We start from the raw sequence: 12,899 nt of genomic DNA, 5'->3' as shown, positions 1-12,899 counted from the left end.
AAACATCACCCACTGTTTTCTTTAAATTTCTATTTTTTGATTTTCCAAGGTGTGTCTGTTTTTATGATTTTAGATCAGTGCTTCTTAAAAGAAGCACTGGTGTGTAATGGTATCTCATTGTGGTTTTGATTTGCATTTCTCTGATTATGAGGGATGTTGAGCATTTTTTCATGTGCTTGTTAGCCATCTTTATGTCTTCTTTGGAGAAATGTCTGTTTAGTTCTTTGGCCCATTTTTTGATTGGGTTGTTTATTTTTCTGGAATTGAGCTGCAGGAGCTGCTTGTATATTTTGGAGATTAATTCTTTGTCCGTTGTTTCATTTGCTATTATTTTCTCCCATTCTGCAGGCTGTCTTTTCACCTTGCTTATAGTTTCCTTTGCTGGGCAGAAACTTTTGATTTTAATTAGGTCCCATTTGTTTATTTTTGCTTTTATTTCCAATATTCTGGGAGGTGGGTCTTGGAGGATCCTGCTGTGATTTATGTCAGAGAGTGTTTTGCCTATGTTCTCCTTTAGGAGTTTTATAGTTTCTGGTCTTACATTTAGATCTTTAATCCATTTTGAGTTTATTTTTGTGTATGGTGTTAGGAAGTGTTCTAGTTTCATTATTTTACAAGTGGCTAACCAGTTCCCAGCACCAGGGAGAATGGCTGCTATCCAAAAGTCTACATGCAATAAATGCTGGAGAGGGTGTGGAGAGAAGGGAACCCTCTTACACTGTTGGTGGGAATGCAAAATAGTACAGCCACTATGGAGAACGGTGTGGAGATTCCTTAAAAAACTGGAAATAGAACTGCCATACGACCCAGCAATCGCACTCCTGGGCATACACACCAAAGAAACCAGAATTGAAAGAAACACATGTACTCCAATGTTCATCGCAGCACTGTTTATAATAGCAAGGACATGGAAGCAGCCTAGATGTCCATCAGCAAACGAATGGATAAGAAAGCTTTGGTACATATACACAGTGGAGTATTATTCAGCCATTAAAAAGAATACATTTGAATCAGTTCTAATGAGGTGGATGAAACTGGAGCCTATTATACAGAGTGAAGTAAATCAGAAAGGAAAACACCAATACAGTATACTAATGCATATATATGGTATTTAGAAAGATGATAATGATAACCCTGTATACGAGACAGCAAAAGAGACACAGGTGTATAGAACAGTCTTTTGGACTCTGTGGGAGATGGCGAGGGTGGGATTATTTGGAAGAATGGCATTGAAACATGTATATTATCATATGTGAAATGAATCGCCAGTCCAGTTCGATGCATGAGACAGGATGTTCGGGGCTGGTGCACGGGGATGACCCAGAGGGATGGGATGGGGAGGGAGGAGGGAGGGGGTTCAAGATGGGGAACACATGTACACCTGGGGCAGATTCATGTCAATATATGGCAAAACCAACCAATATAATATTGTAATTAGCCTCCAATAAAAATAAATAAATAAGCCTGCAGCATCCAAAAAAAAAAAAAAGAAGCACTGGGATGAGGGATTCATGTGAAATTAATTTTGTGTACGTGTATTCCTCGTCTCTGTACTCAAAAGGACTACTTTCCACTACTAATTTAAATAACAACATAATTGTTACTTAAATAATATTTAAATTATTTAAATAATAATTTCCTATGCATGTTTTAGGTCTTCCCTGGTAGCTCAAACGGTAAAGAATCTGCCTGCAATGCGGGAGATGCAGTTCAATTCCAGGGAGTGGGAAGATCCCCTGGAGAAGGGAATGGCAACCCACTCCAGTATACTTGCCTGGGGAATCCCACGGACAGAGGAGCCTGGCCAGCTACAGTCCATGGGGCCACAAAGAGTCAGACTGAGCAACTAACACACACATGCATGTTTTAGTGTTTGCCAGTTTACCATGCTCTTTCAGACCCACTAATTTTTAACCTCATAATAACTATCAGACAGGAACAAGGGATGTCCTCAAGCCATGGAGCCTGTGTTGGTTTGTTTCCACTCCTGGGGATAAAAATCATGCCACATGCTTTCTTGACCTCCTACCATCAAGGTGATCTGAAGACAGGGAATGTGCACATTTACCAATAGCCAGTAGCCCCTACAATGACCTCAGTGGCCCACAGCCCACTGCATCTCACCCTCTTCCTGTTAAACAGGGACTGCATTCCAAGCCCCGAAAGTGACTCCCTACTTCTTGGCTTTCACCTTTGCACACCCTCAGTGTTCCTTTGTCATTCAGTGTGTTCAGAACACCCTGTCATCACCTCTTAATCCTGGATCACTGGCAGGGATGGGTGCTTTAATCGATGAAGGAGGAAATAGCTGAAAGCTGACCAATCCTAGTGGAAACCCACTCAGGCAGGTTTGTAGGCTTTGTGGGGAGACTGGCACAGATCCAGTCCATCCTGATGAGAGCTGCAGTGGAACTTTCCTTCATTTGGTCCTGGAATCCCTTAGCCTTGGATGCTATGCCATCCTACTGTATCCCAGGGGACCCAGGAATGAAGCCTTGAAGCTCAAGTGGGATGGAATATGGGACCAGGCGTGGTATAAGGACACACTGCCCAGCCCTCATGGTCTCAGGGAAAAGCTGTTTTCCTGAAGAACGGATAGGTCTTCCAGATCAAGTCATCACACACTTACTGCACAACAGCCTTGTCAGTACAAGGAGGGTCATTAAAAAAAGGACGATTAAGCAAAGAGACAAGCAATGATAATGACAGTAGAGTAAAATAAACTCTGCAAAAATGCACCCCCCAAAAAAAGACTGTAAAATTACTGAAGGCAAGCTAAAATGTTTAAGACAGATCCCATCTGGGACTTCCCTGGTGGCTCAGTGGTAAAGAATCTGCCTGCCAATGCAAGAGACACGAGTTTGATCCCTGGTCTGGGAAGATCCCACATGCCAAGGGGCAACTAAGCCGGCGTACCATAACTACTGAGCCTGTGCTCTACAGCCTGGGAGCTGCAACTATTGAGTCAATGTACAGCAACGAGAGCCTGTGCTCTGCAACAAGAGACGCCCCTGCAATGAGAAGCTCATTCAGCACAACCAGAGAAAAGCCCGCACAGCAACAAAGACCCAGCACAGCCAAATAAATTTTACAAATTCTAAAAAAAGAGAGAGAGACATCTATCTGGTTGGGATTATCTGGAACTAAATTATAGAATCAGTGGTGGTTGAGTTGTTCTGAATGATGGGAGCCATCTGCATGGCAGAGATGGAGAGGAATGCACCTAAGGCAGAAAGAGGGCTTGCAAGTTGGGCTTTTGTGGGAATTGACAGGTCCATGCTTTAGGCCAGTGGCTACGAAAGAAATAAGGGCATAGTGGGAAATGCCTGTTACCATTACATTTAAGTCAACAAACCTTTGATACCACTGGGACTTTGCAGAGCTCTGAGCCCTGGTGAAGCAAGAAAAGGAAGAATTCCTCCTCCTTCCACAATATTTCTTCTTTTTCCTAGTGGGAAGAAGGAGGTTGCAATCTTCCAGTTTGCTGATTCCAGGAGCTCTGCCTATGGGTTGGATGCTTAGATCTGGGACAGTTGGATTCTCTTTCAAAAGGCATTTTCCACCTTTCCTGGCCAAACCAAGGATGCCAATGACAGTGTCAGCCACATGCTCCCTGCCTAAATCAGGCCTCAGAGAAACCACAGGGCCAATACAACCTGTCAGGTCAGGGATTCAGCTCAGAATGTCTAATTCACAAGTCACTGGAAACTGTGTCAACAGGAACGTGTCTGGTACCTGCCTAATCCTCCCTGGTATTTCTGGGGCTGAACTTGAGTATCACGGTTTCCGGATATTCTGATCAGAGCCCAGGTAGACTGGTTTGGGGAGAAGAGGCTCCAGTTGGGGCAGAGAGAGGATAAGGAGGCCCAGAACTGTCCACTGATCATTTTCCCTCTAAGAACCATGCCCATCACCCTGCCCTGCAGTCAGGATGCATGGGCTTTGAAAGGACGGGAAAATTCTCTCAATCCCCAAGTAACTTTAGGCAACAGCTTTCTGGCTTTTAGACTTGCTTTTGCTCTTTTCTCAGGGTGAAGCCCAGGATTACGGAACTTTCCCATCTTCTGCTTTTTTTGGAAGGATACTTGAATGGCCACTCTCTAAGCACTCCCGGTGGCCAGGCCCCTGTCCCATGTCACCATTCTATGCTCCAGGGTAGAGGTGAAGGTGTCTGGTGAGCAGACTCTTTTGTTTAACATTTTACAAAACTTTGTCTTCCATTATTAAGTAATTATTTTGGGAGTACACGGTCTGTTCTCCCAATTAGACTTACTTCCAGGAAAGCAGGATCTTATTCTCTATTTGTAGCCCACTGCTATGCAGCAAGTACTGGCTGCCAGATGCTTGTAGAAATCAACCAGGCAGAGGTCAGCAGTGAATTTCTGAGTCAGTGTGTGAGAAGACATCAAAGGGGGAAAATGAACTGGTTTCTTTGAGATTTTTCTTTATTCCAAGACAGAGCAGGTAGAGGAGTTTTACTCTACTTCTGCTAGGGTGCCTGGCCTGTCTCTGCCCCCCCAGCATACCCAGGAGATACAAGTACACAGTAGAGTCACTCATTTGCAACAACTCTTCACAAATTTACCAACTAATAAATCTACATACTCAGTGTGTGGGTCCCCAGCTTTGCCACCTCCTCATCTCCCCCAGCCCTGCCCCGTTCCAGCCAACCTCCCTCCACCCAATATGTACATACACCTCATTCATCTCTACTTCTGTGGATCCTCAGCTCTTCACAACCGCCATCCCCCCCCCCCCCCACCACTCCCAGGCTTAGCCCTGTTCCAGGCACATGGAAAGACACAGGCCTCAGAGGCAGGCAGACCCAAGTTCAAACCCAGGTGTGTCACTTTCTAAACATGAGACCCTGAATAGGTTATGTAACCTCTCTACACCTCAGCTTCCTCACCTGTGAACTGGACGTATGATGCCCACCTCCAAGTTACCCCATAGATGAAGCACCTGGCTTATCCCTTTCCTAACTTACTTTCCTTTCGTTTCCAAGTCTTTCTGGAAGTTCTAGGCCCCTTCCGATGAGACTGAGCACATCACTCAAAGCAGGAAGCTCTAATTTGCTGAACCCCCTCCTGCTCACCAACTTCACTCTCATACTAGCCTTCTCCTAACTCTGACCCGTAACCATAGCAACCTCTGCCCCCCATCCCAAGCCCCTGTACATAGACCCCCTCCAACGCCAAAGTCCCTCCTGCTGTCCACATGTCACCCCTGCTCTTTGTCCTGTGAGGAGGCTCCTGCCATGACTGCGGGGCTGCGTTTGCTATGCCAAATGCTGCACCCAAGGCCCTTCCTGCACCTGCCCATCATGTCACTGCCTTTCCTGTATGCACACGCTGGCATGTAAGTGAGGACGGCAAAGATGCTTTTCCCAACCCAGAGGCACTTGAGAAGTTACTAGTGTTTTCTGCAAAGTGCGGCTTTGGAGCTCCTTTGGGCTTGACTTTGGAGTGAAGAATTCTTCCTTCTCAGAATCCTCCAGGATAGTTGTTCTTCATCCATGGAGAACAAATTTGATGTGTGGAAAATGTCAAAATTCATGGAGAAAAGAATGAGTGGCAGCGTGCTGGGATGGAGGGACCACAGCCCAAAGCAAAGGGGCTCTCTGCAGCTCTGTCCCTTCCACATGGAGTGGCCACTTCTCTGAGAATTTTCAGTATCCTCATTTATAAAAGGGGCTTGGCCACAGTGCTGCACAGGGCTGTCATGAGGATCCAAGGAAATGAGATAGCGATGAGAATTAAGTCAAATCAAAGAGTGATTGCCATTACTGTTACCTTCTTGGGGACTTTCTCATGCGACTGCTGGCTGTAAACTCCCTGAGATGTGAGCCTGCTGACATGACCTACCTGCTGGTCAACACTGAGTCTTCAGGCCTCGTAGCTCTGTGTCTGAATGGCTCTCCAGAAATATCTGCTGATCAGTTGATCAGCTGAGTTCCCTGTCTTTCAATGAAGGGGTTACACATAGTTATCTTAAGCCTCTTCTCTCACCAGCTGTAAGAAGCTACCCACAAATAGGATGGGTTTGCAGGCTAAGAGGTATTAGCCTTCTTTGTTTTGGCCAAAAAAAATAAGTGAGGCTAACCACCAAGGCACGAGACAGGAGTTTTTTCATGTGTCATAAATTTGGTATGAAAGGCAATTTCCACAAGAAAAATCCCAAGAATGTTCTAAGGAATGGCAACATCATCAGAAAAACATGTGTAGCCTCACAAAGTGACCACTTTGAAAAGGATAACCCTTAGTAGATGGCTATGTTCATGAATGTTTGTATTTTTAAAAAAGCACAGGGGAGTACATGACTGGGCAGCCACACCAAGAGGAATAATGCTTACCAGGAACCCCTACCTGTGCCAAGACCATCACATTGGAAAGGTGATGCCCTGTCATGAGGAGATAGACCCAGGAAGAGATGAGAACTGGAAAGAGGACACCAAATGTGGTAGGAGGGGCCTGCCAATTAGACCAGTAGGTGAAACAGACAAGAAGTGAGGTGAGGCTAGGCTGGATGATCTTGGATGAATCAAGCCTTCCCATGGGGCGGGGACATCCTGTCTAACACACTACCCTTGTTTAAATCCCTTATAAAAGGTTTCCATCCCACTCACCTGGTATTCCACAGACCGCATAACAGCCACTTGCTTCATCCTACCTGTGCATTAGGTAAGTCCCCTCCTGAGGAACCTCTTTCTCATTCTCAGTGTCTTGGTGATCTGGGCTCATAAAACCAGGGCTACCAGATAAGGTCTTGTAGGGCTATCAGTGGTGGCTATGGGCAGAAAGCATCTGCTCTGATGGGCCCTGGGCAAACCAGGTGTTTTCTCAAAGCAGCTACACTCTCTCTTCCTCCCCTGCGGCTGCCCTGGCAGCAGCTCCTCTCACTGCAAGGCTGTGTTGGCAATAGCGACAGAGCCACCCACATGCCTTCCTAGAGCAGCTAACAACTCTGGTTTTTGAGGTTCTGGAAGCCTCATTGAAGTGCTCAGAGTCTGTGCCACCAAGCAACTTCTGCCAAACCCAACAATGGGGTTGAGCCTTCTCTTGGAGGGAGAGGCCTACATGGCAGCCCTCCCCCACCCCAGGGCCATATATAGGCAAGATGAGTTCATAAATTTTTTTTTGAGACTTCATTTTTAATATTACTTATTTAGCTGCACCAGGTCTTAGCTGCAGCAGGCAAACTTAGTTGCAGCATGTGGGATCTAGTTTTCTGACCAGGGATCGAAACTGGGACCCCTGCAATGGGAACATGGAGTCTTAACCACTGGACCACCAGGAAAGCCATGAGTTGCACATTTATTCTAAGGGATTTGAAATGTAACTAAAAGGTTATCTTATTATCTTATTATTATCTGTACAGTTTAAAGGTCAGTGGCCTCCGTCTTCCACAAGGATTTTTTTTTTAAAGATCTTTTCACTTCTCTGTTGAGGTGCAATAGTCTGAGTTTTGACCTACACAAGGAAGCAGGGTCTGCCCATGATTTTTGGCTACTAGATGGTAGCAAGGACACCCCTTGAAGAGCTCCCCCAGGGTCTGTAACTTTCCACATAATCTGCTTCCTCCAGCACTGAGTCGCCTTCCCTCCTTTACTCACTTAGCTCTCTAATCATGCCTTTCTCGCCCCACGGCCTTCTCCTTCCCTTTTCCATGGTACCCTCTCCCCTGGTTTTCCAGACTCTGTAGCTTTCCATTCCTCACAATCCCCGCTTGCATCTGAAGCTCACCATGTGTGATGGTCATCTCTTTTGGGCTCTCCAAGGCTTCTGCTCAATGCATCTCCAGGTTTCTTTGCCTCTTGCCCATCCACCAAATCTAGAAAGCAGGGAAACTCTCTGTGGAGGAGCCACACAGCTATGGGCAGCTGACTTTCTCCTAGGTCCCAGCACTGAGGACAGAGGTCACATTCAGAAAAACATGGACTCTCAGAATTGGAAGGCCTCCCACCCAGGAAGGCACCAGCTCCACAGTATTCCCAGGCTGCAGCTGGCAGCCCGGCTTCTCTGTGGACACATTCCGAAAAGGAAGCCAGAAAGGGCAGAGTTGAGCCCTGGGGCTCCTGCTTGGTCCCCATCAGAGGCAGGAGTTGACCAACATATGTACTCACTGCCTGTGGGTGTTCCCAGAAGGACCCTAATCCTGTGATAGCAACGGCATTGCCCTGTCCATGCGGTACAGTCTAGAAGGCTCACTGCATTTGGCTTCTAGGATTTCTTGGTTCCTTACAAGCTGTGTGGCCTTGGGCAAATGACCTAAATTCTCTGAGCCTGTTTCTTCACCTACAGGTGAAGAAAAAAAAAGTGAAGATAATCAGGATTACAGGAGATGATGCCTCTAAAAGTGCCTGGTGAGCAGAAGAGTGTACATAGATATGCACAAATTATATGTGGGTATAACCTGCGAATGATATTTAATAGCTAGCACTTAGTCTTGCCAGCATCTGCCAAGTGTTTTATATGAAAAATCTCTTTAAATCTTCACAATAATTGTATAAAATAAATACTAGTACTGCCTTAATTTCACAGTGAGTAAACTGAGGCATGGAGAGGCAAAGCAACCCGCCCCGGCTAACCTGACAGGGAGGTGGTGGGGCCGCATCTAGACGCTGCCTGCAACCACACCTGCTCCTCCTTCCCGTTGGTAAAACGCCTTACGTAGGCAATGCCAAGGAAGACACAGCAGAGGGGCCCAAAGCAGAGCTGAACAGGCAAAGAAAGGACTTAGAAGCAAGAGTGCTCTCTAGGAAACAGCTAGGTTGATTACGGAGCCCCCAAGCAGGGGCTTTTCCTTTTTCCCTCAGCAGGACTCGAAGATGCCGCAGTTACTGCGAAACATTAACGGGATCATCGAAGCCTTCAGGCGCTATGCCAGGATGGAGGGTGACTGCGCCGTGCTGGAAAGAGGGGAGCTGAAAAGGCTCCTGGAGAAAGAGTTAGCTGACGTCATCGTGGTACGAGACGCACGGGTCGGGGGTGCGGGGAGCAGGAGGGAAGAGAGAATGACCATATTTGCTTGGAATTCTAAGCCTGCAGCCGCTACACCCAGGCCCGCCTGTCCTAACGGAGGCTGTGCAGCAGAAAAAGAGCAGGAGAGGGAGCAGGGATGGTCACGGGTTGGTCCTTAAAGAAAATACCTTGACTTCAGTTAATTCTAATTTGGAGACACAGTAAGAGGACACTAAAGGGACAGCTCAGAGGAACGGAGCCTTTGACTATTCTAGAAATGGCAATCGTTACTTTCTGCTGCTTCTGAAATCTGATATGGCGGCCACTTCTACGTCTACCAGAAGTGTGATCATCAGTAATGAGCATTCAGGAGAAGCGTGGCTTTGTGCTTGGCTGGAAGCAGTTGCTCCAAGATATTAGCTGAGAGGGCGCATCAGAAGTGAGGTGTAGCAGCTGGGGGAGACTCTGGGAGCCCCTCCCTGCAAGACAGGCCCAGGGCCCTGATGCACTCCCCTGTCTCTCCCTGCCTTTGGTGTACAGCTAAAGCAACCAGGATGGTGAAAGTCCTGGGGGCAGGAAGGTGTGGGCACAGCAGGGTGCTGCTTCTGCACAGGGCAACCCACCAGACCCTCCAACTTGGGAAAACATCTGAGCCCCTCAGTGAGGACCTCACAGAATTCCCACGGGGCCATCTTCCTGCTGAGTTTTTCTTGGTGTCGGGCTCGCTGGAGAAAAAACCACCTCCATGCCAGGGTCCAGGGACTGAGGACAGACTGAAGAATCACTACAAGCTCAGTCGTTTAGTCATTCTTCATGAAATCTTTATCCTGTTCTCCTGTAGACCAGAAACTGGGCCCAACACAGGCGATGCAAAACAAAGCATGCTTCTGGCCCTTGAGGGAGAGAGATTGGACTAAATGAAAGTGATTTTGTGTCAGTGCTTCTGTGGCAGCAGTGTGTGTGTGTGTGTGTGTGTTTGCAGTATGGGGATGCCAAGCAGTTGGGCCCCCAGGCCCGGGGGTGGGAGGCCTGGAAGCTTAGCTGACTGGCCTGACCTCGTCCTCCTCAGAGGAGGGGTACTGACATAGCCTCCTCTTCTCCACAGAAACCCCATGATCCGGCCACTGTGGATGAAGTCCTGCACCTGCTGGACGAAGATGACACAGGGACAGTGGAATTCAAGGAATTCTTGGTCTTGGTGTTCAAAGTCACCCAGGCCTGTTTCGAGACACTGAGTGAGGGTCCTGAGGGAGCGTGCGGATCTCAGGAGTCTGGCCGTGGTGCCCCTGCAGCCACCCAAGAGCCAGGGGAAGGACAGAGAAGCAGCACTGCAGTGGGAAGGCCTGGGAACAGACCAGACCCTGCAGGGAGCAGAGAAGCACAGAGTGAGCAGGCTTCTGGGGGGCCAGGAGGGCCTGGGCCTCAGACCCAGGGTCCGGACATCAGCTCTGCTCAGGTCAGTCACCAGGACAGGCAGTCTGAGTCCCAGAGACAGGAGCGAGTGAGCCAGTCTACACAAGCACGGGGTCACGTGGAGCAGGCCCAGAGACTGCGAGAAGACAAGAGTCCTCAGACCAGAGAGAGGGGGACGGAGAGACAGCCGCATGCCAGAGAACAGGACAGAGACCACCAGACAAGTGAGACCGTCACTGGAACCGTAACTCAGACCCAGACAAGTGCCACTCAGGCAGTGGAGCAGGACAGCAGCCATCAGACAGGAGGCACCAGCACCCAGCCACGGGAGCCCACCAGAGGGACTGAGGCCCACAGTCAAGATGGGAGGCAGACGAGCCAAGGGGTGACAGGAGGACACATTCAGGCAGAGACAAGGTCACAAACCCAGACGGTGGAACAAAATAGGAGCCATCAGACAAGAAGCGCCAGCACCCAGCCACGGGAGCCCACCAGAGGGACTGAGGCCCACAGTCAAGATGGGAGGCAGACGAGCCAAGTGGTGACAGGAGGACACATTCAGGTAGAGACAAGGTCACAAACCCAGATGGTGGAACAAAATAGGAGCCATCAGACTGGAACTGCCAGCACCCAGCCACGGGAGCCCACCAGAGGGACTGAGGCCCACAGTCAAGATGGGAGGCAGACGAGCCAAGAGGTGACAGGAGGACACATTCAGGCAGAGACAAGGTCACAAACCCAGACGGTGGAACAAAATAGGAGCCATCAGACAGGAAGCGCCAGCACCCAGCCACGGGAGCCCACCAGAGGGACTGGGGCCCACAGTCAAGATGGGAGGCAGACGAGCCAAGTGGTGACAGGAGGACACATTCAGGCAGAGACAAGGTCACAAACCCAGACACACATTCATACTGCGGAGCAGGACAGGAACCATCAGACAGGAAGTGTCAGCACACAACCACGGGAGTCTACCTGTGACCAGGCCAGAGGGACTGAGACACACAGTCAAGACAGGTATCAGACAAGACAGGTTGTGACAGGAGGACACATTCAGACACAGCCAGGTTCACAAACCCAGACATTCACTCAGACCAGGGAGCTTGACAGGAGCCATCAGAGAGGAAACACTAGCATCCAGTCACAGGAGTCCATCAGAGGCACTGAGATCCACAGTCAAGATGGATATCAGTCGAGACAGGTTGTGACAGGAGGACACATTCAGACACAGCCAGGTTCACAAACCCAGACATTCACTCAGACCAGGGAGCTTGACAGGAGCCATCAGAGAGGAAACACTAGCATCCAGTCACAGGAGTCCATCAGAGGCACTGAGATCCACAGTCAAGATGGATATCAGTCGAGACAGGTTGTGACAGGAGGACACATTCAGACACAGGGAGGTGTCCCCCAGGCCGTGGAACAGGACAGGAGCCAGATTACAAGCCACATTGGGGCAGGAGAACAGGGCCAGACCCAGAGGGAGTCAAGCAGTAGTCAAAGACAGACACAGGTGAGCAACTGCGAGGCAACAGAGACAGTGCTGGGAGGGCAGGCCCAGACTGGGGTGAGCACTGTGATGGGCAGACAGGACAGAAGCAGTACTCACCCACTGTGCAGTGTGACAGGAGGTCAGGGAGAAAGAGATCCCACCGTGGTTCATCGGGAGTGGGTTGATGACCACACGAGGGAGACGGTGATCCGAAGGCAGGACCAGGGCAGCCTGCACACTAGTGTCCCTTCAGCACAAGGCCGGGAGGCAGCCCAGCCAGAAGGGAAGCGAGGACTCACAGCTAGGGGACTGTATTCCTACTTCAAAAGCAGCAAGTCATGAGTGCCCACCCCTGGACTCCAGTGCCCAGCACAGAGAAGAGCAGAGGGCAGTTGGTTTGCTGTGCCCTGGCCAGTCCGGTTAGCAAGTCCCTGAACGTTAACTCTTCATCATGGTACTTCACTCTTAGTTCTCTCTCAATGAGGCCATTTCTACAAGGTGATTGCTATCCTAAATTTTTCTCTCTTACCTGCTTTGCTGAGCAGACCCCCTCAGGGGCAAGAAGACATGGAACAACTCATCCCTTTGTGCCACGTTTTCCTTAGCTTGTGGGGAGTTTCAGTTACTTTTGTTTCTGCTGTCTGTCCATTGCCTCATCTATCCTAATACATCAATAAAAGCTTCCTAAGCAACTGGGCTTCATGTTTCATTCAATTACTATTAACATGATGGGCTAACGACTACAGGGCCTTGATGACAGGACTTTGGTGATGAACTGGATGTGGTCCCTACCCTTGTAGAATATCTGGTTGAGAAAACACTGTGCAAGATTCCACAAGTTATGCAGCCGCTACGGAAAAGAGTATGGAGTTTCCTTAAAAAAAACTAAAACTAGATTTACCATATGATCCAGCAATTCCATTCCTGGGCATATATCCTGGAAAAGACAAAAGCTCTACTTCAAAAATATATAGGAACTACAATGTTCATAGCAGCACTATGTATAATAGCCAAGTCATGGAAGCAATGTAAATGTC

The 12,899-nt window shown here is 48.7% G+C and overlaps 1 protein-coding gene across 3 annotated transcripts; it reads left to right on the top strand.

Annotated features, from left to right (window-relative positions):
• The first annotated feature begins 6,625 nt into the window (after nucleotides 1-6,625).
• CRNN (cornulin) lies at nucleotides 6,626-12,559 on the top strand. 3 transcript variants are annotated; one of them, XM_055403196.2, is made up of 3 exons: nucleotides 6,626-6,680; nucleotides 8,794-8,965; nucleotides 10,066-12,559. In XM_055403196.2, the coding sequence occupies exons 2-3, from the start codon at nucleotides 8,828-8,830 to the stop codon at nucleotides 12,202-12,204; spliced, it is 2,277 nt and encodes a 758-aa protein (XP_055259171.2). In that variant the 5' UTR covers nucleotides 6,626-6,680; nucleotides 8,794-8,827; the 3' UTR covers nucleotides 12,205-12,559. The 3 variants fall into 3 exon arrangements, with proteins under 3 accessions (XP_055259171.2, XP_055259173.2, XP_055259172.2); XM_055403198.2 differs by having other exon boundaries at nucleotides 6,649-6,680; nucleotides 8,819-8,965; XM_055403197.2 differs by having other exon boundaries at nucleotides 6,659-6,680; nucleotides 8,791-8,965.
• Nucleotides 12,560-12,899: the final 340 nt, after the last annotated feature.

The sequence above is a fragment of the Moschus berezovskii genome, chromosome 4 (genome assembly GCF_049115385.1).
Source record: "Moschus berezovskii isolate FMDL1 chromosome 4, NW_MosBer_1.0, whole genome shotgun sequence".
In the NCBI taxonomy this organism is placed as follows: Eukaryota; Metazoa; Chordata; class Mammalia; order Artiodactyla; family Moschidae; genus Moschus; species Moschus berezovskii.
The sequence above is the reverse complement of the archived record's forward strand: the minus strand, read 5'-3'. Positions and strand labels throughout refer to the sequence as shown.